The sequence below is a fragment of the Suillus bovinus genome (assembly GCF_016758785.1).
Source record: "Suillus bovinus strain UH-Sbo-P2 chromosome Unknown EDB93scaffold_11, whole genome shotgun sequence".
In the NCBI taxonomy this organism is placed as follows: domain Eukaryota; kingdom Fungi; phylum Basidiomycota; class Agaricomycetes; order Boletales; family Suillaceae; genus Suillus; species Suillus bovinus.
This window is the reverse complement of record NW_024542067.1, coordinates 238,007-264,140: the sequence shown is the minus strand read 5'-3', so window position 1 is coordinate 264,140 and position 26,134 is coordinate 238,007. Positions and strand designations below refer to the sequence as shown.

At 48.2% G+C, this 26,134-nt stretch overlaps 6 protein-coding genes across 6 annotated transcripts; 3 read left to right on the top strand and 3 right to left on the bottom strand.

Moving 5' to 3' along the window:
• Window positions 1–911: 911 nt before the first annotated feature.
• EDB93DRAFT_1239178 (Hydantoinase/oxoprolinase-domain-containing protein) lies at window positions 912–3,737 on the bottom strand (the record flags this gene model as incomplete). The annotated part of the gene is made up of 11 exons (XM_041451604.1): window positions 912–1,199; window positions 1,250–1,562; window positions 1,617–1,745; window positions 1,801–1,884; window positions 1,935–2,132; window positions 2,180–2,395; window positions 2,451–2,898; window positions 2,952–3,329; window positions 3,392–3,508; window positions 3,561–3,616; window positions 3,667–3,737. 11 exons carry the CDS (start codon window positions 3,735–3,737, stop codon window positions 912–914), a joined length of 2,298 nt encoding a protein of 765 aa, XP_041310408.1.
• A 181-nt stretch (window positions 3,738–3,918) lies between these two features.
• On the bottom strand, window positions 3,919–8,683 carry EDB93DRAFT_1222481 (uncharacterized protein). The gene is made up of 5 exons (XM_041451164.1): window positions 7,754–8,683; window positions 6,804–7,630; window positions 6,383–6,742; window positions 6,130–6,322; window positions 3,919–6,001 (listed from the first exon to the last, which is right to left on the bottom strand). Exons 1-5 carry the CDS (start codon window positions 8,412–8,414, stop codon window positions 4,416–4,418), a joined length of 3,627 nt encoding a protein of 1,208 aa, XP_041310407.1. The 5' UTR covers window positions 8,415–8,683; the 3' UTR covers window positions 3,919–4,415.
• Window positions 8,684–11,000: 2,317 nt separating this feature from the next.
• EDB93DRAFT_1129715 (UbiA prenyltransferase family) lies at window positions 11,001–12,864 on the top strand. The gene is made up of 9 exons (XM_041448892.1): window positions 11,001–11,204; window positions 11,254–11,365; window positions 11,422–11,574; window positions 11,630–11,747; window positions 11,802–11,890; window positions 11,943–12,039; window positions 12,093–12,129; window positions 12,186–12,428; window positions 12,483–12,864. The coding sequence occupies exons 2-9, from the start codon at window positions 11,281–11,283 to the stop codon at window positions 12,561–12,563; spliced, it is 903 nt and encodes a 300-aa protein (XP_041310406.1). The 5' UTR covers window positions 11,001–11,204; window positions 11,254–11,280; the 3' UTR covers window positions 12,564–12,864.
• Window positions 12,865–13,251: 387 nt separating this feature from the next.
• On the bottom strand, window positions 13,252–15,720 carry EDB93DRAFT_93420 (glycoside hydrolase family 16 protein). The gene is made up of 8 exons (XM_041458002.1): window positions 14,708–15,720; window positions 14,317–14,655; window positions 14,246–14,252; window positions 14,078–14,190; window positions 13,868–14,017; window positions 13,652–13,815; window positions 13,418–13,592; window positions 13,252–13,359 (listed from the first exon to the last, which is right to left on the bottom strand). The coding sequence occupies exons 1-8, from the start codon at window positions 15,418–15,420 to the stop codon at window positions 13,329–13,331; spliced, it is 1,692 nt and encodes a 563-aa protein (XP_041310405.1). The 5' UTR covers window positions 15,421–15,720; the 3' UTR covers window positions 13,252–13,328.
• Window positions 15,721–17,212: 1,492 nt separating this feature from the next.
• Window positions 17,213–21,129, top strand: EDB93DRAFT_1129705 (glycosyl transferase family group 2-domain-containing protein). Its single transcript, XM_041448891.1, has 17 exons — window positions 17,213–17,492; window positions 17,549–17,748; window positions 17,820–17,928; window positions 17,983–18,373; window positions 18,429–18,538; window positions 18,593–18,630; window positions 18,677–18,817; window positions 18,871–19,342; window positions 19,391–19,460; window positions 19,513–19,754; window positions 19,813–19,921; window positions 19,979–20,101; window positions 20,158–20,172; window positions 20,223–20,445; window positions 20,496–20,765; window positions 20,819–20,849; window positions 20,899–21,129. The coding sequence occupies exons 1-17, from the start codon at window positions 17,439–17,441 to the stop codon at window positions 20,935–20,937; spliced, it is 2,637 nt and encodes an 878-aa protein (XP_041310404.1). The 5' UTR covers window positions 17,213–17,438; the 3' UTR covers window positions 20,938–21,129.
• Window positions 21,130–21,759: 630 nt separating this feature from the next.
• Window positions 21,760–25,722, top strand: EDB93DRAFT_93276 (glycosyl transferase family group 2-domain-containing protein). Its single transcript, XM_041457995.1, has 17 exons — window positions 21,760–22,005; window positions 22,057–22,199; window positions 22,262–22,461; window positions 22,513–22,621; window positions 22,673–23,093; window positions 23,155–23,251; window positions 23,305–23,342; window positions 23,400–23,541; window positions 23,597–24,074; window positions 24,132–24,201; window positions 24,253–24,603; window positions 24,650–24,772; window positions 24,822–24,836; window positions 24,895–25,117; window positions 25,184–25,450; window positions 25,509–25,539; window positions 25,599–25,722. Exons 2-17 carry the CDS (start codon window positions 22,152–22,154, stop codon window positions 25,635–25,637), a joined length of 2,652 nt encoding a protein of 883 aa, XP_041310403.1. The 5' UTR covers window positions 21,760–22,005; window positions 22,057–22,151; the 3' UTR covers window positions 25,638–25,722.
• The last annotated feature ends 412 nt before the right edge of the window (window positions 25,723–26,134 follow it).

The window sequence follows — 26,134 nt, the reverse complement described above, 5'->3', positions numbered from 1 at the left end:
CTGCAACAACCTGTCTGCCATAAAGGTTCTGCCATCTGATGCCTGGCAATGCCAGTTCTGCCCACAATACTACATAGCTAAGTATGATCGTAGGTATGTATCCATTTGAAGGCACATCCACACAGCAGTAAATAAAAGCCAACCGTCTTCCTACTATCGCTTTTGGTATTACCTACAATGCATTTCTCCTCTGCAATTATCCTCGCCGTCATCGCTGCTTTGGCATCGTCAAGCTCTGCCATGCCCACTACTAGTGATGGAATTGATCCCACCGGTCATACATGTCCCTCGTCTTGCCTGGAAAACGTAGAGTGCAAGTCTAGAAGATGCTCTTTGCATCTTTGCGCGAGTATCAGCATTTTCCCTGGACTTGATAACATGACTCACCTACATGACAGAGCCCTTTGAGGTTCTGCACAGTGAGTCATGTTTTTGCTTTCACATCGGTGGAGTATGGTCGTTGACACTGACGCGCTCGGAGTTACTAGTGATTTGTAGAGTTGATCGACGCAATGTGCATCCGCAGCTCGAACTTGAATAAAGTCGCTCAATAAACTGCGCTGCTATACTTGCCGTGTTGTGCATGTCCTGCATCCACTATGAGCAAAGCAGTGCCCCATGTAAATGTGCCTTCGCAGTCCAATACTGGTCCCTTCAGGCCCTTAGCTTGTATCGAAAATCCACGATCAGTCCCTGTCGCTAAGAAAAGGAAGCCAGACAGTGCACACAGTGTAACTGCTATCAAATGAGTGCGCCCGCTGGCAGTGGTAGTGGTGGCTTTCAAGTTCGGGTTCGTGCTCAGGGGGCTGTACAGTTCATAATTGCCAGTTTCACTGGTCAGAATTACACCCTTCTATAGTTCCCATAACCCTGATATATAGGAGCTTGTACCTTGTCCTAGTTACTTATCCTCAAAGTGTGATATACAAGTGTTTGCTAGTGAGAACAGCACGTGCGCCTGGAACAATGACTATAGTCTGCGTGTTATCAATGATCATCGCAGGGCCCGTGACTTCATCGCCCACGCCTAGGTTATCCAGGAGGAACACAGGGGTATCGGCCACTCGGCCAACTTTATCAAAGTACACGCTATATGTCGAGTCTGCTCGATCACATGTGACAGGATTCTTCTGAAGCCGTTCTACCTCCGAGTAGACCGACTCTCCGAGGTGGTCGAAGGTCTTCCCAATGCCACGAACCTAAGGGCATGTTCACCCGGTACCTTTCAGTCACTTGAAATAGCACTTACCTTCACGTCATCCACGATGATGCTTTTGGTATCGAGCAGGAAGCCAAACTCTGTCTTGTACACGCGCCTGAATGCTGCCTCGAAGTCCTCGGCACCATCACCGTCATTCTCGTTAGGCAGAACCATGAGCGCAGTGTCGGTGCCCTCAAACCGCATATTCAACATCCGCTCAACCTTCACGCGGTTGCCTTCGAATCCCTGATGCTTGAGCTCGGCCTTGACGTCGTTAGTAAGCTTATCAAGGCGGGCGATAAGGTTCCGGCGTGTCTGCGCAGAGTAGAATGCTGATGAGGGTTCTTGGAGCTCGTATGCGCTATTGACCTCAGATCAGGAATGACGTCAATAGCAACGCGGAACAAACACTTGCCGGTCTGCTAATGCCAATCCATATGCAGACAAAATCGAGCTGTATCGATGGATAAGAATGGTCTTTATGCCAAGCAAACTTGCAATCTCGCAGGCGTGTTGACCACCTGCACCACCGAAGCTTGCCAGTCTGAGAACAAGTATATAAAAAGCCGAAAGACGTGCGAGATAAGTACTATACGTACACATGTTTTCCAGTTGAATATCCCCGCGCCTCCGTTAGTGCACGGATGGGTCTACACATCGTCTCGTTGGCCACTTTGATGAACCTAACCTGAGAATGAGTGTATATCACCATGAATGACCGTGATGTACCGACCCGTATACAATGTCATCCAAGCCAAGGTTTATTTCATGACTTTCGTTGATCTCTTTCGCGACCTTCTCAAAGGCCACACGTGATGCTTCCGAGTCCAGAGGCTCCTTCTCTGATTTTCCGAATATTTTTGGGAAATAATCTGGGATGAGGCGACCTAGGAGCAAGTTGGCGTCTGTGACCGCTAGCGGACCGCCTTTCCTGAGTACAGGTTCAAGTAAATTCTTTCACCTTCAGTTTGCGCTTACCTGTAACATGCAGGACCTGGTTGTGCACCAGCGCTTTCGGGCCCTGCGAGAAACAAGCCGTTTCGGAAGGTCAAGCAAGAACCTCCACCAGCTGCGACAGTGTTAATGTCCAACTGTGGAGACTGAATGGTGACACCGGCAGTTGTTGTCTCGTAAACCACTTCGTAGCGGCCATCAAAGCGAGAGACATCAGTCGATGTCCCACCTACATCAAGGCTGCAGAGCAAGAGCATACGTCAGGCCGAGCATACTGAATAAAGCATAAATATACCCAATGATGGGGTATTTCCTGTCTGCGTCCCAGCTCGTCAATGCATACCCCACAACGCCTCCTGCCGGGCCACTTAGAATGCTCTTCAAGCCAGAGAAGTTATTGAGATCTAAAAGCCCCCCATCGCTACCCATGAACTCCACACGAGGACTCTTTATCCGTCCGTCCTTCAACTTTGCGTCAAAACCGTAGAAGAACCCGTCTAGATACTCTCGTAAAATAGGGGTGAGATATGCGTCCGCTGTAGACGATACACCACGAGGGACCATCTTGATCATGGGCAGCAACTGCGAGGATTCCGAGACTTGGGTAAACCCAACTTCCCGTGCGAGCTTACCGATCTGTATTTCATGCTCGGGAAAGGTGTAAGAATGAACGAGGACGATCGCGAGGGAGCGATATCCAGCGTCATACAATCGCTGTAGGTCGTGCCTCACAAGGTCCAGGTCTGAGAAATCGTGATCAACAAACCTAATGCTGTAAGTGCTGTAAAACACGCACCTGGTCTTTTCAAGATCCTAACTGCTTCTCCTGAGATCCCTCGAATAATATCTCCCGGACCCTCCGCATTGCCCTCCCCATCCCATCCAGGACCCCTGTAGCCTCTTTCCATGGACCCATCATCATTCCACTGAATAGCGTTCTCTTCCGACTTGGGATCCGACGTGTACCCAACAAGAGTTACACGCTCGTCCACCTCAACGACTTCAGAGTACAAAGGACTCGAGCGGCGAATGTTCAAGTCGAAGATACGTGGGCGTGACTGATTCCCGATAAGCAGGAGGTCCTTGAATCCCTTTGTAATGAGTAAAGCATGACAATGTCCCTTGCGTTCCAGGAGCGCATTTGTCGCCACTGTTGTCGACAAACGAATGTAATCTGGACGCAGGACATTGTCAGGACAAGTGAACGAACGTATCAGGAGGATTACTAGTACAGACCAATTTTGCTAGTGTCAAGCACGGACCCACGGGGAATAGTCTCTCCCGTCACAATCTCAAGCACCCTGCGGATACCCTCCGTTGGTGCATCACCGTAGTTGGCTGTGTCCTGTGAGACTGTAGGACAATTGAGCATCTAGTAAGAGAATATGCACTAGAAGACGCGCACGGAGTTTGACAACGATGTCTTTCCGCTCGTTTGGATTGCCTGGGTCAGGATACGATCTGTTCTATCTTAGCTTCGAAGGCAATTGAGACCTTTGACTTGGCCTTACGCATGAACATCACAGAACGTCCCTCCTCTGTCTGCACAGATGCGAATGGATTTGTCGGGAACCTCAACCATAGTCGTAGAAAGCAAGAACAAAAAGCACAGCGATAGCTAATGAATGGAAATGATCCTTTCAAACATCACAGCGGTAGCAAATGACCAGTCTTAATCTAGTGGCCAAGGTCAGGTGAATTGCCACTTCGCGGCTTCGGATTCCGGAGGGCCGCTGGCCCCGCAATCGCTCCATTGGACCATTGAGCAATAAATCAAATAAATTCCACTATAAAACAGGGCAAACGAGGGAACAACATAGGGAGAGGGTAGAGCTACGAATATATAGACAAACCCTGGAACATTAGCATGCGCTAGCAGAAGGTCAGGAATGTGGGGGACAATTTTAAAGGAATGGTGTATATGTATGTATGCTGTTGAATAGAGAAATAATCCAAAGTCCAGTCGACCAATTTCGAGATCCGGTATCAGCCCGATTCGACGAAGCGCGCCTTCGTTGCAATACTTCAAGGCGAATTGATATCGGAAGAAAAAATAGGGGGACGGTGATGATATTTAGAATAGGATGTTGTGGTGCTGGGGAGCAAGATATGAATGATTCATATACAAGTAGGTGTTCAGGTATACATGATAGAAAGACGAGTTGCGCGGTGCATTTCTTGGTGGATTGGATCAACGACGGTGACGGAGAAAGGAAGAAAGGCCTGCATGGGTGATCAAGGAGGTGATGGCTTTAAGCACTCACTCCTCCTCTTCCTCTTCCATCACATTATGCAACGGTGCACCATGCACATACCTGGCGGGACTATCCCGCCCGTTCCCGTTATACAACAAACCCAGGGGCTGTAAAAGTTCCTCACCCTGTGAGCCTTCCGTGCGCGCATGCTCCTCAATAACATCCTCCGTGGGGGTCACTACAACATGCTCTGTCTCGACCACAGGCACGGGTGGCAATGGCGATTCCTTCGTTTGAGAATACAACAAAGTTGAATGCACGGGGAGCTTTGATATGGGCACGGGACTAGTCGTGAGCGACTTCTCCTCGCGCTCGCGATACATGCCAATCAGCGCAGACGTCCGGCTATTGTCTCTATCCTTTTCTCCCTTCCCTGGCGTCACGGGTGTCACAGCTATAAGCTGCGGCATAGTCATAATTCCCGTCCCCGAGTATCTGCTATCTTTATCCTTTGCTACACGGTGGTCTTCGTACACCAGATCTAGCTCATCAAGCTGGAGCGAGTGCGTGGAAGTGGGTGCATAGTCACTTTCTTCGGTATCCATTGAGCCTCGTAGGGGCTGGGGGTAAGCACTTGTATCGGTGTTTGCAGGCATGGGAAACTTCAACGACGAGGGTCTTTCGGGGCTTCCATAGCGTATCTCATCTCCATCTGAGTCATCGCCCAAGCTCAATGGCTGCGGCGAATGTCCAGGCCTGCGTTCTGGATGCAAATCAAAGTACCCCAAGCGTTTCGGCACACTAGAGGTCGTCGTCTTTGGATACGACATTACACTATCCACATCCGCATCCACATCCTCATTTGTTATGCTTGGCGTCACGGTCTCAGGTATCGGCTCAGGCTCGTCGTCGCTTGCCGGCAACTGCGCAAGCGCCACGCCCGCAAGCACTTGTGCTACCTCGTGGCTCGCGATCTCTGGGTCTTGCATGCCCTTCCCGCGCTTGCTGAACGGACGAATATCTGCATCCTGCCCACCAATCCGCCGGCTGTGTGTCGCGACTAGGATATCCACCCACGCATCGTCCTTTGAACGCCTTCTCTCCTCCCTCCCTCTTCCTCCTGCAGATGAAGATGTCGTGTTATTCAGCTCATCATCTGAATAACTCGCCAACCTCGTTTCAAAATCTACTGTGGCCTCTGCATATTCAGCAGGGACGATCCCTGAGCGGCGAAAACTGGGGTGAACACGAAAGCGCGAGGCGAGTTTACGTGCGGATGTCGGGGAGATGGGTGAGTCGAAAGCTCTGCGCTCTATCTTTGAGTCTCTGACCTTGTCTTTTGCAGGCGTCCCTGGCAGTTTGTCGTTGTCTTTTGGCCGGGTATAGAGTGGTGCAGAGATAGTTACAGTCGGTCGAGCGGAAGGAGCTGGCGTGGAGGATTGTTCGTCTGAAGCTATGGGAGAAAGGACCCCAGTTGTGCCGGACAACATCGGAACCCCGCTGGGTTTGTCTAGTGAAAGAACTTTACTTCCATTCGATCTCAGTAGTCCCTCAAATTCGACTTCGCGATATGACGGACTTTTAGGGACGTGCCCGACAACATAAGGACGTCCATTGAGTGTGGCAGCCGGTTTCCACTGGCGAGATTTGCCTATTTATGCATGAACATTAGTTTTGATTGGCAAAGGGCGTCAGGGTAGAATGAAAGAAAGAAAGTACATGCAGTAGATTGTCAAGGAAAAGAAAGGTTAAAACAATGAAAAGGAAACCACTACTCACTATTAGGGGACATGAACAGAAAAGGCAGCCTTCGCTTCCCGCCGCTGTCTTTAGCAAGCTGTTGGCGATACTCCAAAGGCACAAACTCCTCAAACAAGACGAGTGTTGTGCTTGTTCTTGGGTCAGTGCCACTACCAGCCGTGGGAAAGGGAGAGGATGTAGATGCAGATATCGGAAGAGATTTGAATTCAATCTAAGTGCTACATCAGCAAAAGAGAAAGGGAAAGATGAGATAAAGAAGAAAAACACCCACCAATGCCCAGTTACATTCCCTCTCGACCTCTGTTGCAGGTCCCTCTGCACTCAAGACCCCGCCAACTTCCTCCCGCCAACCCCCTCCCCAAACCAAATCGCAAAATACGTCCACAAACGCCTCTTCCACTACTTCTTCCGTACCGAGGACAGGCTCTGTGTCCCAACCAAAAGCAGGCAAGGCGCTGGCAGTCTTTTTAAGCTTTTTGGTAAGGTCGGCATTATGCGAGGGCCACGAGGAGATTGTGTGAGTGAGAGGCGTGCTAAATTGGAGGGTAGTGCTTAAAGGTGCATCTGTGCGTGTGAAACCAGTTGTAGAGAAGTCGGTCCATGTGAGAGTAGCACGTTTCGCAGCACGGGCCTATATGTCGACAGTGGGGCAGTAAGCATTTTTGAAAATCTAGCATGAATGTTACACGTACCGTGCGTGCGCTTTCTGTCAGATCAAACTGCAACTTCTTCTCATCTGTAGCGATCGCCCCGAATCCCATCATCTCAAACTCACCCCACTTCAAATCCGTAAGGCTCCTAAACCTCTCCTCGCCCTCCCGCAGTCCCAGGCCCATCACAGCATCTCTGTCATCAGATAGAGAAGACGACGTGCTGTTGGTCGCAGATGCTGGAGCGATACTGGGGCCAGTGTATGGGTTTACATGTGACGGTAGATCCATACGCTTCTTGTATGTTTCTGAGTATCTCGGAGGTAGTTTGAGCGAAGGTGGGGCAATCCTTTCCCATTCCTTTGATCCCGCTAGGCCATGCCCATGTGACCGATGTGCCCAGCTTGCAGCAGTGTTTACTAGGTCCGGACTATACATTCGTACATTACGCCTTACGCTTACGACACGCACTGTACGTGCACCTCTACGTGCTTGTGGACGCTCATGCTTGGCTGAGTGATGCAAGGCAGGAAGCGTTGAGGGATAGGAGCGGATCCATTCTTTGAGCCGGGTAGGAACACCGAGGTCAGATGTAGATTGCCAACGAATGAATGAAAGAAGAAGATGTTCGGTGGCGTTAACGGCGCGGAGGTAGTGGATATAGGTGTGGTGGAATGCGAGAGTGGCGGGGCCGAGACCGAATAGCAAGGGTCCGAATAAGGGGGAAAGAGTCGGAGGCGTGTGTCCAGAGCTGGCGCTGTGCGCTGTGAACCGAATAAGCAGGCTTAACAGAGTGAGTAGGATCGAGCGCAGAGTCGAAGGAAGAGGTGGGAGGAAGGTGGAAAAGTGTTTCGGGGGATAGCTCTGCACTGAAGTAAAGTTAGTAGGGTCGTTTAATATAGAGCGAGCGCCAATAGATGAAGTGAGCGTTTGATGTGAAGGATTGGAGTGATTGCAATGTTGGAATGGAAGAGGACAGAAAAGACGCTCACTTGCTTCGGAGTCTCGAAACTCTGTATAATGGTCCCAAGCAATGAGGCCTCTCACTGCCTGTCCACCAACGACTCTTACGAGTCTGGCGAGTCCCCAACGTATGCACATGCCAAGCTCGTGTGGACCTGCGAGTCTTGCTTCCTCTCTCCAACGGTGTTCTGCATCGATTCCACCCTGACACGTTTCCAAGAATGCTCTGATAAGCCTCCTAACAGAGCTAGCCGAGACATCAAGTGCCAAAGTCGAAAAAATAAATGGAGTGGTTAGTGCTCTGGTGCCTAGCTCGCTAGCCACGACGTCCACGAGGCGCGCGACCTCACCAAGACCCAATACAACGTGCCGCTGATAAGACAAATATCCGTAGTCATGCGCTTGCTGCTCGTGGTCAATATCTTTGGGTTCCAAATTCAAAGGGAGAAATGACCCATCAGGAATGTGAGCGAATGGTTCTGTCTCGGGAGTGCTGAGGGTTCGGTTCCGTGGTTTCTGCTTCACAAGCGTACTAGGAGGAGTAGGGGTACACCTGCTACTAGTGATATCTTTGGCGGAACCCCTACTATTTACGCGCCCAAACTCATCATAAGGTGGATCTTGATTGCCACTCGAGTGCTTCTTGCCTGCTGTTGAAGTAGTGCGGGTCCGCGAGAATAAACTGGGCATTGAGAGGGGACGATTCCGGTTTTTGCAGACTGCTGGTAACGGTAATGTGTTGCGTTGCTCGGCTCGGTTTAAGAGAAACTTTAAAAATGAGTGTTATCCAGTAGAATTATCTGGAGGTGGTCGTGGTGCGGCCCAGGTTAAACCAGTGTCGACGCTGTACGTCCCTGTAGATGTTGAGGTGGACGATGGCGCACAATGGAAATTTTGTGAGCTCGTGCCGCTTGACGACGAGGATGATGATTGAGAAAGACACGGTAACGGACTCAAACAAGCAACGGGATTTGACAACGCCGATTCTCAGGATCGAGTTTCATGCTATTACTGTTCAAAATCTCTACTCTCATGCGTGCTTAATTTTCGAATCTTGAAAACAAGTCTTACTCGTCATCTCACCGACCTCTTGAATTCAAAGCTCATTTCACTTTTTTTTGCAAGTACGTATACACAGACACCGACACCGACACTTGAGACTGAAATTTTCGCTCAAGGTTCATTACCAAATATTAGCGTGGCCTCTTCAAAATACTTTTGACAATAAGCTGGAGATGGGCGTGTAAATCTAAAGAGCTTCCAAGGAGCCTCATCATCCGTGGATCACGTTCTTCATCACGTTGGGTGTTGACCTGTTCCGTTGTCATCGTTGTCGTACAGCATGACACATAAGTTATTGTCCTGCCTTGTTACATGTGCGCTACGCTTGCCACATCGTCATTCAAGCTTCTGATTCGATATTCCTTTGACGTTAGATGTGATTCGGTCCTAGGCGCACGTAGCCGTAGCTACCATGTGATCGATTGATCTGGCATTGCAGACATGTTGGAAAAAAGATCCACTTGCGGCTTGCACCCGAAAGGCGCCACTCTCGGAATCCAGTACGTGAAACCATCATCCCACATCTAGGCCATATCATCTGCCCGTATTCTTATATATATACTACAGCCGCATTAAACCACAGATTTCATGTCTGGTTGCAGTCCTACGCCCCTTGCGACCCTATTATAGGATCGATGATATTTAAGATACGGTCGGATTCCCAAGAGGTAAATGGTACAATCACTGAATAGGTCATCTTTGGTTCATTGCCTGGGGTGTGAGTAGCACTTTTTATCACACGTGCGCGCAGTCCTGGTGATATGTAACACCGTAGACTTCATTTCAGTGCTGACCTCTGGGGCGCCCGTACCAGACTTTCTGTGCTTACGGGATTGAAATACACGACAAGTGTTCTAGATCGGTGTTCTTTTACTTCTTGATCTGGGCCATCGCATATCACCGTCCTTGGAGACTTTCGGTTTGAGTGGTGATCCGACAGGTTGCGTGTGCGTTGGCACCAGCTCGGCAACCCGGGGACATAGCCTATATTGATGGCGATTCGATACACACGACAACTGACCGTTCTCTCAGGTTCTTATCTTACATATTTCATACCGAACAGTGTTGACTGATCAATAACTTCTCTGCCGATTGTCAAACTCTAAATCGAAATCACTCAGCAATCTCTCGAGTGAAGCGAAGAGAGATAGGTCTTTGTTACTCCTAGGCTGACCACCTCATGTATTCACCGCTGCAGCCGCTGTCCCCTAAGGTAAATTTGGGCTGTTACAGCTAGAAAAGAGAGAGGCTAGTAAAGTGGTAGGGCAGCTCTGCGAAAGCTCTCGTCGGGGGAGGGGGGGCGTAGTACCGCTACCTTGACCGCTTGTACTTCTAATTCTAAGTACGTAGGAAGTTCCCTTCTTAAGCCTGAATTAATGGTATCTGCACAAGCTATTCTCCTCTGATCAGGCAAGTGAAGGCAGCTTCCATCCGAGAAATACTCATGACCTATTGCTTACTAGTGTGATATGCGCGCATAGAAGTAATTATATTAATGCATTTGTAACTTTGCATGTGAAACGAGTGTGATAGATGTAGTACAAGTGAGCAGTAAGGTACATGAGGCATACTGAGATACTGTATATGAAGGGGTAGCTCGATCTGAGAGTGTTGTAAAACGCTTAATCCTAGCATGCAGGGGAGGTCTTTTGCCAGTTGGGGGGTTGGGGTTTTGGCTGTGGTCTGCATCAGCGATTCTAATGTGCGCAGACGAAAATAGCCGCTGCGTCAATGAGTGAAACAACAAACTGAAACACATTGAACGCAAGTGCGAAGAGGAAGCTTCGCCAAACTGTGAGTATAAGAATATGCGAACGGCGGGCAAATCACAGACTAAAACCCACGTGTGTAGAAAACACGGCGAGCAAACGCGAGGAGAGAAAAACGAAGAACGCGCCATCAGCGGCGCGCGCGTTTGTCTCGCTTAGTAAACATTTGTTTGAGCATGTTGTTCGCAGGCTTACGTCAAGCTCAAACGGCACCAATCCTTGTCACGTGCCCTAGGCATTCAACATTTAGCCCCTAAGATGATAAGATACGCTGAATTCTCGTCCCAGATCTCGTTGCAGAGGACTAGTAGACTTCAGGACAAGCATCTATAAACTCCATGTATAAGTTCGAGCGAGCTTGACGAACTTGCTCGAAAATGAGAATAAGAACCAATCTTCGTCTTCTGTAGCTACATTTGATGACTAATCTACTTTACTTCGCGAAGTGCAGCAAAGTGCAGTATAACCATAACTTATTTCATATCGAATAACTTCGCTCACATCGAAGTCTAAAGAAGCATCAAAAATGACCACTTCGACTCGCTTCAATTCGCTTCACGATAATTGAACTATTTTCGACGCTTTCAATTTTCGCAATTTTGCATATTTATGAAAAGCTGCAGCAGATGTTACGACTGGTTCCAGAACCGTAGGTGTATAAAATGAGTACGGCTGGTTTATGTGATCCTCCATTCCAGCTTCCCTCCCTCGCATACTTGTGACAAATGCCCTCCAAGACAAGATCATTGCTCGAGCTCACCAGGCTTCATTGGTTTCCAGTGGGGTCCGACTGCATTATCTGGCCCTTCGGTAAGTCACAGGATGCACGTGGGACTCTACTTGTTGGTTGATTTCATTGTGCCTAGCGTGGGGCTCGCTGGCGGCATCATACCATGTTGCATTGCCCATGAACGAAGTTGTCACGAACACTCTGTTCTATGCGTTATTGGGCACACTGATACATTGTGCGGCCTGCATCATAAATGACGTGCTTGATCGCGAGTTCGATCGCAAAGTTGGTATGTCGATTCCGTCCTGACTGTCGCTAATCTCTTGACGATGATGTTCAATTAGAACGTTCAAAAAATCGACCGATCGCGTCGGGAGCTGTTACTGTGCTAGAGGCCTCGGTTCTTCTGATCGTGTTCGTTGTTGCCATCTTCTATATGTTTTCCACTGCCGGCCCTACAGCGCAAGTGAATCGTTTAGAAAGTGTTGAGACTTCTCTTACAAGCCGCTGTTCCAGACTCTCACTCGGTGTTTTCGGTCTCCCTGCTTGTGGCGGGACGTATCCACTAATGAAGCGCTGGATGCATTGGCCGTCTTTGTACCTTGGTATAGCTTTCTTGCCATAGAAAAGTTGTGTGCCGTCTCATCTAGTTCCCAGGTTTTGCTGCAAGCTGGGCCGTCCCATTCACGTGGGTGGCCATCACGGGTGAGTTTGATTGGGGCATGATTCTGAACGTCGGAATTGCGTCATGTTGGTGAGTGCCGGTAAGGCGTTTGCTTCTCCGAGAAGCTGACGGCGCCTTTCTAGCTGGACGTGTCTTTACGACACTATTTACGCGTGTCAGGTGACTAGACCATTTGATTCTGCACTGAAACGTGGGTGTTCATTGCATCATATCAGGACAAGAAGGACGACGTAAAAGCTGGAGTAAAGTCCATGGCGGTCCATCTAGGCGATGGCATTCGTCTTGCATTGAGCGTATTTGGTGCAACGTTCTTTGCGTGTCTTCTGTGGGCTGGGTATTTGAATGGCCAGCACCTACCGTTCTACGTGATGAGCGTCGTTGCTCCCTTCCTCCTCTGTCTATGGCACATATGGTCATTTGACCATAATGATCCACTAGACAGCTGGAAGAAATTCAAGGTAGGTTGAAGTGCTACAACTACAAGCTGATTCTGACATCATATTGTGCTACAGGCAGGTCGCCATGGCGCAGCGTTGGTGTGTGCAGGATTGGTCGTGGATCACTACTGCAAGCTTGTGTCCCTAACCGTTTGAGCATGCGGTTTCATCTCAGCCTGGATTTAAGTTGGCGCCTTCGACTATCACTTTAACCCTTTCATTTTTTTTATCCTACAGTATCGCTTATGTTTTTCGATCTACCAAGTCTTGACGCAGACATTGGGGATATTGTAGTTGTGATAATCATATCCAGATGGTAGGCTTGTATCAACACTTCCTGCATAAAGACCCCTGTATGGTAGTAGGGGGATGTGTGATATCTAACACCACCCAGGAGCTATATCGATACAACATCAGGGAAACATAATTTGCTACAGAGTGTAATACTTAATCCACCCCACTGATGAACTCATTTTATTCATAAATTTCGGTTGCTGAATTCCGGGTAATCTGTATACTCTATCGGGGATTAAACTTGATATGCGGACTTTAAACACGAGTCGCGGCAATTCGACTGGGAACCGTGCTGGCAGTCGGCTCTTGTTCTCGACCTACTATTTTCTCCCCGTGATGCAAGTGATTTGTAGTCCTTTGCTGAAAATATCACCCGTCTTGTGGCGCGAGTTTCCGTTTCTTATTCTGTTACTCAAACGTCAACTCTTGATCCAAGAGGGAACAGCCGTCTTCCTTCTTTCGGACTACGGATAATTTATAATTAATGGGTATCTATCTAGACAGGAGCTCAGGAAGAGCTCACTGCCATATTGTGCAACGTACAGTGTCCGCTCATGCATGGTGTGAAGTATAAAATATGAAAGGGTATGTACAAATCTCAAATCCTCAAGGTTGTCCATGGCTCAACTAACAGAGTTCCCACATCTTGACGGAGTCCCTGCGACATAACTCGATGTCAGAAGACGAACAACACGTTGGGACACCAAACGACTTACACAATCAATGAACTACTCTCCCCATCTGAGCCCCAGGTCGGGTACCATGTGTCCTGCGCTTGCGCGAACTGCCGCATGGCTGTGTTCGAGTTATCCAACCATGGCTTGTTGCCTGCGTTATCGGGGAACCATCCGTTAGTCCCGCCAACGGCGAGGTCAAGAATGAGATAGAATGCTTGTGTCAATCGGTGAGGTTAGAATACTGCAGCTTCATAATTGTTTATAAAAGCTTACGTTGGTCGAAAGGTGACGCATTGGTCCCGTTGATCCAAGGGTTTTTCAGAACAATGGGCTGTGTTCCATTTTCAACCACAGAGGGGAAGTTTCCACGTGAAAAGAAAGGCTCGTTGAAAGAAACCTGAAGCATGTAGTGCAAACGAGTGTCAACGTAAATGCGACTTTCGAGTCTGTCAGAGGATTGCCTACATTCGGAAGTCGCATAAAACTCACAGGAAATTCTCTGTCCACTCCAGTGTATATGTGTGGAAGTCTTCCCCATAGTCGGTGCGTCTCTGTGTCCACCAGCCAAAAGTCTTGTACACGGCATTCAAGAACGACAGGGGTCCCCAGTTGAGTGATCCGCGGACGTAGTCGATACCCCTGTCAGCAATACGATGCTGGTCAGTGAATCGTGGATTGCAAATTGATCAGATGCCTCACTGATCAGGGTAGCTGCGGGCGTTTCCGCGTGATTCCATGATGTCGATTTCACCGCTCAATGGCCATGGTCCGTAGGTGTTGTTCACAGGAAGCATCCAAATTGCAGGCCAGAGCTGCAGGGCCGGTCAGTAAATATTATGGTCTTGTCTTTGGCGATGCAATGCTCACCCAATCACTACAGAGAGCCAATGGTTAAGTCAGTCTACACATCAGATCAAGAAACAAAGGGTAAAACGTACCCCCGTGGCAGCTTGGCCCGTACCTCAACGCGGCCATATCGGATGCTAGCTTTGTTGAGTGTGGTGATCCTCGCGCTTTGTACAGGGTTGATGATCGTGCCGGTGGTACTGTTGCTTACTGCACCGCAAGCTTGATAGTAGCCCGTGGTGTTTGATGAACTCGGATTTGCTTCCGGGCTCGTCAAGTTGTACGTGCAATCGGTAAGGTTGTATGTATAACCGTTGAACACAGCATCCGAGCCAATGATATTCGATGTCAGGGTAGGGGTTATGTAAAGGTATCCGTTGGAGGTGTATGAATTGTTTGATGATGACGTTGTCATCTCAAACTCGCCGTTCCTGGAAGAACTGTCAGTATTTCTTGTTCAGCCAAAGTATAAGATTCGCTGACCCAAAACCACCTAATTGCACTTCACGGACCCAATTTCCGTTAGGTCCGAAAGTTGTATCGGTATCGGAATTAAAATCTTCATCCAACACCATGCACAAGTTGCCGGTGATCAACGGTACGCTCTTGTAACCAAAGTAGCAGCGAATAACAGAGGCTGCTATGCCAAGGAAGGCCACTGAGTAGGTCAAGAGATAGGCGATCCTCGCATATGGGTCTTTCTTGGTCACCCAAGGTTTGTCCAAGGTGCTCGGATCTTCAAGCATGGTAGAACGCATGCGGTTTGTTTTGCTTGGAGCGAGGCTAACAGAGGTCGAGACTGCTGTCAAGGGGCGAGCTGGGGGTGCTGCGAATGTTTCACGAAGGCGAATACCGGAGGCCACACGACCGGGGCTATCTTCAGTGTTGGGACGGCTGCCATAGTATGACGCGGTGCGAGGAAGCACGGCCACACCATGACGAGGTACTAGACCGTCTTCTTGACGTGTTGCGGCAACGGGCATGGAGACGTTGCTTACGGGATCAAGGTTGAAGCTGACGAGACTAGCAGGTGGGGAGAAAGGGTTTACGAGGGAACTTGCAGCAGTGGATGGGCGAGAGTTGTTGGAAACGGAAGGAGCGGACTGGTGAGATTTGTTTTTGGTGCGTTTGGAATTTTCAGCGAAGTAGAATGGGGATTGTGGCTTAACGCCATCCTTGTCTGATGATGATGACATGAGTGCTTCACAGAGAGTGTGCTACGGGGACATCTGGACGATTTTATTGCAACTTTAAAGCCTTTGAAGCATAGAACAAACTCATGCAAATGATGCCTGGAGCATTCCCATATCTGTCATGTTAGACAATCCCTTGTGCGACGCAATCTCGATCCAAGGGAGATAAATCGGATTTCCGGAGATTCGGAGATAATAAAATTGACAGAACGGGACAAAAGCATTGCCTTTGGGCTCGACCGTCGGTTGCTTTCGGCACGTCATCGGAGCACTGATCCGCTTTCACCAGACGTGGATTCGCAGGTGGTGGATTGCGATATACATCGTAGATCGTCGCGCACTTTGGCAGAGTTCGTGGTCGATGCTTAGGAACGTGCCAGGTAAATATTGATGGCAAGTGACGTAAAATGGCATGCAAGGAGGAGGAGTACTCGGATCCCAAGAATGGAGCAGCCCTGTGATTATCTGCAGGGTATGATGATGACCTGCTAGCCTAGTACTTGTGCTGAATTTCCCTTGATGCCCGCATGACACACGTGTTACAGAGACCGTCTTAGGGAAACTAGTTACACATCAACATGGAATATTCAGGTCTCAGACGGCTATGCGAGGCACCCGGGACATCATGACTAAAGGCACGTCAACGAATTTTAGCTTGGATGCAACTAAAGTTCCTTTGAGTAAACCATTCAATGGCGCAATCGCATTTCTGAGCGAGATAAACCTGCGAGTGCGGGAACTGCGGCTTAAGATGACGACTTTCGCATTACACGTTGCTGGTGTTGATTAATGATTACAGGCCATCCGATTCTTCTGACTTCGCAGCCAGCAAATCAAGGAAGCCAAGTATAATGAGCAAGTACCAAACGTTGCTTATCGCGGTGCGCACATGCTAGAATGGTAAGGTTGATCAATGATGTATTGAGTTACTGATGGACTTGGTCTTCGTCCGAAATCAACGAGTGAGCGATAACACCAAGTTAGAGCAACTGTCAGGGCATTTTGAGTGGAACACGTTCCGGATGATAGGATCATGAGCATCCTTCCCTGCGATGCACGGACAAGTAACAGGCCCATTCAGGGCCAGGAGAGCTCGAAGGTTTCAAATATCAATATCGCATCGAAGTACTTATTGATTCCTTAAGGGTTTATTCGGTAAGTGTCACTACCACCATGCCATACCGGTGAGCATATTATACTGATTAAACTCAACTTCCGCCGGAACCGCGTTCTGCATCTTTGACCAATTAATCGGCGCCTCCGAGAAGGACATTGGTGGCTTATACCGATTTGCCAGGATTACCCTCATCAATGAAAGTTAAGTAGTACCTCGGTCGCCGAGTGATCTCACGTAGTAGTGCTTGGGTTGAACTTCAATACACGTCAATTTATCTCTCACCTCACGTCCCTTTTTGTTTCCGTGTCGAGGCGTTTGATTACCATTATGGGTCGCGGAGTTAAAATTGACTTATGTAATGTCAAACATAGTCCATTGTATTGGCATGGATACTTACGGAGGATAACTCCAATGTCATGTGCAGGGAGCGCGAGTCCAAGACCATACTAGCGCGCAGGGGTGGACTTTTCCAGGTCGCCCGTGTATTGATCGCTCCCACATCCAAGTCACAGGATATTCGTTCACCAAAAATAAATTTCCAGGTACCCGTACCAAAGTGCCTACAGTCTTCAGTAGATATCGGATACTTTTCAAGTCCGTCTACTTTTTCGAGTCCGAGTCCAAGCTGCGATTTGAATCTATATGCATATCCAAAGAAGATACCAGCCCGATGAGGCACGTCCGTTCCTTTACATTATCATGTACGTTTCTCCAGGGTTTGGCATGGCATATCGCTGTTATATCCCTTGGTCTAATTTACACTGCCAGCTGGAAATTCTAAATCGGGAGTCAAGATACCTGACCACTCTTATACCCCTCTACAAACCCTGAACAAATACCCAGCTCACATATCCCTCCTTCTCCACGACGCTCCTTCTCATTTTCCCCCCTACTTCCTTCAACTATGGCTATGGACTACGATGCGTATGATGCACTCCTACATCACATATTTAAGCAAGTACGTGTACATTCTTCAAATGCCGTCTTCTTCTCTAAAGTCCTTCGCTCCATAAGACTCAGGGTGACGCCTGGTTCAAGCCAACCGAGGAGAATCTTTCTGCTGGTGTCTGTCTCCGTGTCGAACCTGGTCACTTCCGTGTATTTCCTTACGAGAACGACTGCTTGGCTCCTTTCGAGGCAGCGGTCCGCCTCTTAAATCCCGTCGTTGCGGTCAAGGTGAGGAGTGCTGCAGTTCATGCTGCATTGGCAATCGTGTATGTCATGTTTCGTCACTGTCGGTTATCCGGCGACTTTCTGATGCGGTTCCTATTTTGTAATCTAAAAGCCCCGAAGATGCATCTGCCATCTATGTCGATCATAACACACGCATTCAGATTGTAGCTTCTATGGCTATGGTCCCCCGGGCCGAGAAAGAACAGTGCGGAGCTTTTGTGGCAAGTTCCATTTCTCATCACTCCGTTGTCATGATTTTCTCATAAACCTATCAGCGAGACGAGGCCGTTCTCGTTCTCTGGTCCGACAACTTGGACGGCATTATACCCTTATGTCGTGACTTCGAGGAGAAGCTGATCAAGCTTGTCTGGAGACATCGCGCCACTCTCTCCGCGGCTCCCTCCGACATCATTCCATCTACTCTACCGTCGCGAGACAGTTTGCCAGCAACAAAGGAAGAATTGACGGAGGAGATACCGGTCACTGAGAAAGAACTTTCAAATAGAAAGCCGCCGACTAAACAATCATCACCATTTTGGAAGATATTCAGCTGGAGCACAACTCGTCCAGAGCACCAAGGCGACGCCGAGAAGGGTGCGAAGAAAATCCGTCGAACACGTCTCATCGCCCCCTGCTACAATGGGTTAGGTTGCGGTTTATCAATCTGTAAATAATTATCGACTTCAGATATTACCAAATTTGAACTTACCTCTTTTAATAGTCTTCATCGGTACTGGTATCAGCATGCTCCTCCAGGAGTCCATGCTTGATGGCCAGTGGATTCGGTTTTGTTTGCTCGTCACGGCCCCGCTATCATTCTGCGTTTCTCTGGTATGTCGTCCGGACCCATGACGTTTCTTCATTGAAATTAACATGTAATTTTAGTTCTTCTCCCTACAGATTATCGGCAATATCGGCATGATGTAAGTACTCATTTTGACTATTCTTGACTGTCATTCATTTTTGTAGTATCGGTCCCGTCTCCCAGTACTATGAAAACTCTCGTTACTATTCCGCTATCAAACCCGAAGAGGATAAAGATATCGATTCGGCTCTCCCTCATGTTACTATCGAACTTCCCGTCTACAAAGAAAGTCTCGAGCAAACGATGTAAGATCGCAGTCGGTTTTTTGTTGTATTCACGGAATTCATATTTTTCTTAGCGCGCCGTCGGTGTATTCACTCAAAAAGGCCATGCAAACATATGCGCGCCAGGGTGGAACATCTTCTATATTCGTTCATGACGACGGTCTACAGCTCATTTCGGACAAGGAACGCGCAGAACGCATTGCTTTCTACGCCGATCATAATATAGGCTGGGTCGCACGCCCTCCTCATGAAAACTCTCCAGATGGATTCAAACGCGCCGGCCGGTTTAAGAAGGCGTCGAATATGAACTACGGGCTCGCGCTTACCTTGAAACTCGAGAAACACCTAAAGGCACTCCTTGAAGCAGAACAACTAGGGGAGCTAGAGGACGACGGTCAACCTCTAGAGGATCGCGCCTTGAATATGGCCTGCGAAGAAATCTTCATGGAAAGTGGACAGAAGTGGAAACCGTGGGCTTGCAACGGCAAATCCATTAGAATGGGAGAGGTAATTTTACTCGTCGATTCCGATACCATTGTGCCCGAGGTGAGCAACATGTCGCTTCCTTTGTTCACGAGACTGATGTCATTGTAGGATTGTTTCCGTGACGCTGCGCGTGAACTTGCAGAGAGCCCCGAGGTTGCGATCATTCAGCATGAATCAGGTTAGTCAATGTTCATACTCCTATCTTGGCATAACTCAATCCCGCACTCAAGATGTCATGCAAGTCGCGAACCACTACTTTGAGAATGGCATTGCCCACTTCACTAGACGGATAAACAAGTGTATATCCCTTGGTTGTGCGAACGGCGAAATAGCACCTTTCGTGGGACACAATGCTTTCCTCCGTTGGTCAGCACTCCAGGATGCCGCATTTGTAGACCTAGACGACGGGAAGACGAAGATTTGGTCGGAATCAAATGTGTCCGAGGATTTCGACATGGCTTTACGACTTCAGGTACGTACTTGCATTGCTGTACCTGGCGTTTATCTGACTGATTTTCCCACGCGTGCAGTTAAAGAAATACATCATACGGTGGGCGACATACTCCGAGGGCGGCTTCAAGGAAGGTGTATCTTTGACGGTCGATGATGAATTAAATCGGTGGCAAAAATATTCATACGGTATGGATGAACGGTTATGCCAACAAAACCTGTGCTGATGGCTAGGGATTGGTAAAGGTTGTAGCGAGTTGATTTTCAACCCTCTCATTCAATGGTGGAGGAAAGGTCCTATCAACAAACAGCTGCGTATCTTCGTATGGTCCAATGCACCGGTTCATTACAAACTCAGCATGATGGCATGTGAGTAAGATTGCCGAGAAGTCGCGACCAATCATACTGACTTTTGTTTTCGAAAGACATGTTTTCCTATTGTAGGAAAAGAACTTTTGTTATACTCGTGTTATGCTTACGGACTTGACAGATGGTATCGCAGCCTCGGCAATCTTGTCGGCTCTCAACTATATCCTTCTTGGACTGGCATTTGAAACGGACGGCTACTATCTTCACAGCTTTGAAGTCTTTCTGGCAATTCTCGCCGTGTTTCCTGGATCGGGTAACGTGGGCTACATTCTTCTGGAATACAGACTTGGGCATCGTAGCATATGGGACTCGCTTGTTGAGACCTGCACGTGGATCCCTTTCTTGTACGTCTTTGTCATTTATTTCAGGTCCATGCTCACGCCAATGCTCGTAGCTTTTTCTTTTTTGGTGGTCTTAGTGTTCACCTTACCACCGCTCTTTTGGCCCACATGTTCTCATACAACATCACCTGGGGAGCCACGAAAAAAGAAGTGGAACGTTCGAATTTCTTCATCGAGGTCCCCCGAATTCTCAAGCGCTTTTGGCTTGCCTTTGCGCTGTCATTCGGCTCGTTCGCTTTGATGTTAATCTTAAGTTTTCCAAGTATTGTCGGCGCGGACTGGGAAATTCCAGGGACTTACTGGGCAGTCATCCTTCCTCTTGCGTAAGTGGTTAAATTGTCAAAACTGGTTTCCCACATGCTTAAATGCGATATAGGCTCGTTGCTGGAAGTCACATTCTTTTCCCTGTGCGTATTCACACAAATGCCCTTTCTTGGTAACTGACTTGCATCGCAGATTGTGCTCAATCCTTGGTTGATGATTTTCTCGTATTGAGCGGCGAGAAACCCGTTTGTATTTGAATCTGAATGGACATGGTACTTTTATGTAGATTTCTTGATCATTCATTCACGACTCTATTATAGAGGTATCATACCAATCTATTTATCGGTAATAATTAGTTGTACATATTACCTTCGCACACGGTACAAGGAGAAGATATACTATTTTATGCTTTGTTTCTTGTCATGATGTGGGCCTCGTTCCTGCGACATGTCATGGTCAGAATTCACATGGTAATTGGACGATATGCATCCGCTTCCGCTTCCGGCTCGCGGGTCCGAAGTCGATCTCGTTAAACTCTTTAACTTCCGAATTCCGATTGGGCCTAGTCGCGAGTAAGGGGCGTCACCGTGGACAAAAAAGTGAAAATTCCCGCTCGAAGAAGAATCTTTCCTTCTCACCGTACATCCAACACAAAAAGTTGAGCAAGTAGGGCCTAGGCCCTTTGTGCATGGGATTCTGCAATTTGGATGATCGATGATGGCCGCCAGCTTCAACCCAACTCTCTAGACTAACGCTCTCGTCTCAAGTCGCTGGATGCATCTCGACTCAGACTCCGATTGTTCCTTTTTTTCAAACTTCAACGTTGCGGAATTTGACTGGTAATTCGAAAGTCGGGTCTAGTGAGGTAACACTTGCCTAAATCCTTCGTTCCGGGTTGCAAAGTTGTTGCAGAGTCATCGTTATGCGCACAGCACGTTTCGGATTACGATACACGCCGATTGTTCGCCAGACAGGCCCCTGACTCAATCAACCAAAAAATGATGCGCGATAATGTCAAACGCTTTTCAGGCCTGGACTCTAGCTCAGGAACTGACTTTTTTACTTTATCCCAAGTCCAACTCACTTAGCCGGCGTCATTTTTTCCTTGCTCGGCTTACGCGATGTTCACTTTGTCGCGCTCTTTCATAATCTCTACGTTCCTGGTGTCGTAAATAGCCCCTGCCCGGGCGCCCTCATGCTGATCCTGATCATAACGTCAATAATCCTGGCCACACGTCAAATCTTTCCGTCACTTGTTCTAGGCCTCGGCCTTGTTAACGGGTTGCCTGATTGGCATAAGTGAGCTCGTGGTGTCACTTGTCTGTGCTCTCAGGTCTGATTATCGGTGAGATCTTTTTTCTGCCATCAAATTCCATAAGTGCAGTGCTGGGTCACCCACTTATATACACCGTTCTCTGGTACCACCTATTGTTCAGCAGCACAATATGGATTATGACCCGTATGACGCTCTTCTTCACCATGTCTACCAACAGGTCAGGTGGTTTCACTTGCGCGCTAAACGCGGTCCGTTATTGACATTCCCGTTTCTGGACAGACCCAAGGGGAGGCATGGTTCCGACCCACAGAAGAGAATATCGCAACGGGCGTCTGTATTCGGGTGGCCGCAGGAAATTACCGCGTTTTTCCTTACAACCTGATGGCACTGGCTCCCTTCGAGGCCGCCGTCAGACTGCTCAATCCAGTCGTTGCTGTTAAAATCCGCAGCGCCGCCGTACACGCCGCATTCAGTACAATGTAAAGATATCTGTTCTATCCAGCGCTATTCTATAATCACGGCCTCCACAGAACTGATGCAGATGCTTCGATCTATATTGATTCTGACACCAAGATACAGGTGTTTGATTCCATGCACTTGCTACCTCGTGCCGAGAAGGAGCAATGTGCGGCTTTCATTGTTAGTGAACCCCTTTTTTGATCTGTATAATACTGACACGCATCACTACAGCGCGATGAACGAGTCATCGTTATATGGGCAGATAATTTTGACAGTATCATACCCTTGTGTCGTGAAATAGAGGACAAACTCATCAAGTTGGTCTGGCGCTTGCGTAATGAGATATCGCATGTGCCCAGCATCGCGCCATCTTCCAACGCTGTATCAATTGGCGCTTCTGACGCTAATTTGGCAGAAAGAAATACAGTCTTCACAGAGGCTATTCCTGTCACGGACAAAGAGCGAAATAACGTACATTCGAAATCACGAAGAAAGACATCAAGGTGGGGCTGGAGTTGGCGAGTTTCACCGGAGAAGCGAGGCGCGCATGCCGAGGAATACGACCTGGAGAAAGAATGTTCTTCTGGAAGTTCTCGGCCCATTCGCCTCTATGCCCCATTTTACTGTGGCCTTGCGACGGCGCTGTCAATATGTAAGACACATAAGGTTATCTGCTCCTGCGTCGTCTAATCTGCTCAAGTCTTCATTGGCAGTGGAGTTAGCATCCTTGTGGCTGAATGGCTTCTCGATAACAATTATAATCGTTTCATCTTGCTCGTTACATCACCCTTCCTCTTTTGCATATCACTGGTGAGAGACTGATGATATTTTCTCCGAATCTCCAAGTTGATCATCAAATATAGTTCTTCTGTTTGCAGCTTGTGGGCAACATATCCCTGGTGTAGGTCATTTCGTCACTGGTATATGAATTCACGTAATCATGCATTAAACGTCTTAGGCTTGGTCCGGTTTCTCAGTACCATGAGAATTCAAAATATTACTCCGCAATCTCCCCCCAAGCCGAACAAGGAAGTCGATGCCGCCTTACCCCACATTACCATCGAACTTCCTGTATTCAAAGAGAGTCTAGAACACACTATGTGAGTTGCCTCTTTCGGTGGCGGCAGATAGAATATACTGAGATTATTGCATCAGTGCGCCCTCGGTCTTCTCCATCAAGAAGGCGATGCAGACATACGCTAGGCAGGGTGGCACATCTGCTATTTTTGTGCATGACGACGGTCTGCAGCTCATTAGCCCCAAGGAGCGAGAAGAACGTATAGCGTTCTATTCCGACCACAACATTGGGTGGGTCGCGCGTCCGAAGCATGATAACACACCAGGCGGCTTCAAGCGCGCTGGCAGGTTCAAAAAGGCGTCAAACATGAACTACGGGCTCGCGCTAAGCTTGAAGCTTGAGAAGCATTTGAAGGTGCTCGAAGACGCGGAGCAGAGGGGGGAGTTGGATGTCAGCGCCGGATACGAGTGTCTTGAAGACACGGCTTTGGCATTGGCCATAGAAGAAATGTATAATGAAACTGGTGGGAAGTGGCAGCCCTGGGCAAGCAATGGGAAGTCTTTACGCGTCGGGGAAATTATCTTGATTGTTGATGCAGACACGATTGTGCCTGAGGTGACAGATTATTTCTATTTGACAAAATGAAATACTCATTTTCTATTTCTTTTACAGGATTGTTTCCGCGATGCCGCACGAGAACTTGCGGAAAGCCCCGACGTCGGTATCATCCAGCACGAATCGGGTATGTCCTATCATCACATGAATGTGAGATGCCTGACACGTTTATTACCAGACGTAATGCAAGTCGCGCACCACTACTTCGAGAACGGCATTGCGCACTTTACGCGGCGGATTAACAAGTGCATCTCAATCGGATGCGCGAACGGGGAGATGGCTCCATTTGTGGGACACAACGCCTTCCTTCGGTGGTCAGCTCTCCAGGACGCGGCGTTCATCGATCCTGAAGATGGGAAGAAGAAGATATGGTCTGAGTCGAATGTGTCCGAGGACTTTGACATGGCTTTGCGGTTGCAGCTGAAGCATTACAGTATCCGATGGGCGTCGTACTCCAATGGTGGATTCAAGGAAGGCGTGTCCCTCACTGTCGATGACGAGTTGAATCGGTGGCAGAAGTACTCATATGGTAAGCCATTCTCGCCATCTAAAGAATCTCGAGCTAAGATAAGTAGGATGCAATGAGCTTATATTCAATCCGCTCATCCATTGGTGGAAGATGGGACCCATTGCCAAGCAGCTCCGCATCTTCGTGTGGTCTGGAGCCCCAGTGCACTATAAGCTTAGTATGATGGCTTGTAAGTGGTCCTCATCGCGTATAAAATGCATCAATTGAAATCTGCGCAGACATGTTCTCGTACTGTATGATTGTTTCTTCTATTTTACGTTCGGTGAACGCTGACGCACTGTGATATGGAAGATGGCATTGCAGCGGCTGCGGTCCTCTCTTTGGTCAACTACCTTTTGCTAGGCTTTCAGATTGAAGTCGACGGATTCTTCCTACACAGCTTCGAAGTCTGGCTAGCGTGTACTGTCGTCTTCCCTGGAGTTGGCAATCTCGGATTTACGCTTCTCGAGTACCGTCTTGGTCACCGCAACCTTCTAGCTTCGGCGATCGAGAATGTGACCTGGATACCCTTCTTGTGAGCACTAAACCTCTCTTTGTTAGACAAACAAATACTCAAAAGTACATCGTCGTACCGATATAGTTTCTTCTTCTTTGGGGGGCTAAGCATTCACCTTTCTCAAGCATTACTCTCCCATTTATTTTCATACAACATCACGTGGGGTGCTACGAAAAAGGAGGTCGAGCGATCAAACTTCTTCATTGAAGTTCCGAGGATCATAAAGCGCTTTCACGTTGCACTGATACTATGCAGCATTACAGTGGTGGGGATGATTATACTCGGTACGTCACTGGTGCCCGCTGGGTGGCAGGTGGACTCGACTGACTGGGCAGTTATCCTGCCGCTTGCGTAAGTTGTGTGCCTGCGCTGCCAACGAACTGAAACTCATGATTACCTGACCGTGTAGCATCGTTGTTGGAAGCCATATCCTCTTCCCTGTATGTCACACTTGCTCAAGCCTTAACCGCTTCCTCGCTGACGGGAATATGACTCGTAGATTGTCCTCAACCCTTGGTTGATGATATTCTCATATTAGAATCTGGAACTGTCTTGCACGCGTTGAGATATTTTTGGGATATACACTCGTTGCCATCTTTCTACACGGACTAACAGTCTACATAGAACATCGGGGTCCCCGGGACTCTCAGAGTGCTTCAATCTTCCAGCATTGTTAAAGCAACTAAGTTCACATGGTCTATCTGGCTCTTATAACAATGTAATTGACTGATTTATATAATTTGTCTTGTCACATAATTGCAAGTAGAATCGATTGATTAAAGTGAATGTTTGTGGAGATTTCCAGCGATTCTGTCGCGGCAGTCAAGTCTTTGAGTGACTTTGTGATGGACTCGATTTGAGATCACTAAAACTTAACTTAAACTTGACAAAGTAACGTCTACTCTGGATAATATTGTCAAAGTTCGGTTCGGGAACTGTTATAATATTGTTCTAACCGGACTGTGGCAGTGTACTTACTACTCGGCTAAATTCGGTCGATCGAGCCTCATAAAATTATTGTCACATGTTCCAAGT

What these genes read in the sequence shown, in the direction of transcription:
- EDB93DRAFT_1222481 (XM_041451164.1), bottom strand. Translation starts at nt 8,414, where the DNA reads ATGCCCAGTTTATTCTCGCGGACCCGCACTACTTCAACAGCAGGCAAG. An exon ending in GGGAATGTAACTGGGCATTG is followed by an intron (nt 6,323 to 6,382) that starts GTGGGTGTTTTT and finishes TGTAGCACTTAG; the next exon opens with ATTGAATTCAAATCTCTTCC. An exon ending in TCTGTTCATGTCCCCTAATA is followed by an intron (nt 6,002 to 6,129) that starts GTGAGTAGTGGT and finishes ATGCATAAATAG; the next exon opens with GCAAATCTCGCCAGTGGAAA.
- EDB93DRAFT_1129715 (XM_041448892.1), top strand. Translation starts at nt 11,281, where the DNA reads ATGCCCTCCAAGACAAGATCATTGCTCGAGCTCACCAGGCTTCATTGG. An exon ending in CGAGTTCGATCGCAAAGTTG is followed by an intron (nt 11,575 to 11,629) that starts GTATGTCGATTC and finishes ATGTTCAATTAG; the next exon opens with AACGTTCAAAAAATCGACCG. An exon ending in TCCACTGCCGGCCCTACAGC is followed by an intron (nt 11,748 to 11,801) that starts GCAAGTGAATCG and finishes CCGCTGTTCCAG; the next exon opens with ACTCTCACTCGGTGTTTTCG.
- EDB93DRAFT_93420 (XM_041458002.1), bottom strand. Translation starts at nt 15,420, where the DNA reads ATGTCATCATCATCAGACAAGGATGGCGTTAAGCCACAATCCCCATTC. An exon ending in GCCCGCAGCTACCCTGATCA is followed by an intron (nt 14,018 to 14,077) that starts GTGAGGCATCTG and finishes TATTGCTGACAG; the next exon opens with GGGTATCGACTACGTCCGCG. An exon ending in TGCGTCACCTTTCGACCAAC is followed by an intron (nt 13,593 to 13,651) that starts GTAAGCTTTTAT and finishes GATTGACACAAG; the next exon opens with CATTCTATCTCATTCTTGAC.
- EDB93DRAFT_1129705 (XM_041448891.1), top strand. Translation starts at nt 17,439, where the DNA reads ATGGCTATGGACTACGATGCGTATGATGCACTCCTACATCACATATTT. An exon ending in TACATCACATATTTAAGCAA is followed by an intron (nt 17,493 to 17,548) that starts GTACGTGTACAT and finishes TCGCTCCATAAG; the next exon opens with ACTCAGGGTGACGCCTGGTT. An exon ending in TGCACGTGGATCCCTTTCTT is followed by an intron (nt 20,446 to 20,495) that starts GTACGTCTTTGT and finishes CAATGCTCGTAG; the next exon opens with CTTTTTCTTTTTTGGTGGTC.
- EDB93DRAFT_93276 (XM_041457995.1), top strand. Translation starts at nt 22,152, where the DNA reads ATGGATTATGACCCGTATGACGCTCTTCTTCACCATGTCTACCAACAG. An exon ending in TCCTCTTTTGCATATCACTG is followed by an intron (nt 23,252 to 23,304) that starts GTGAGAGACTGA and finishes CATCAAATATAG; the next exon opens with TTCTTCTGTTTGCAGCTTGT. An exon ending in GTGACCTGGATACCCTTCTT is followed by an intron (nt 25,118 to 25,183) that starts GTGAGCACTAAA and finishes GTACCGATATAG; the next exon opens with TTTCTTCTTCTTTGGGGGGC.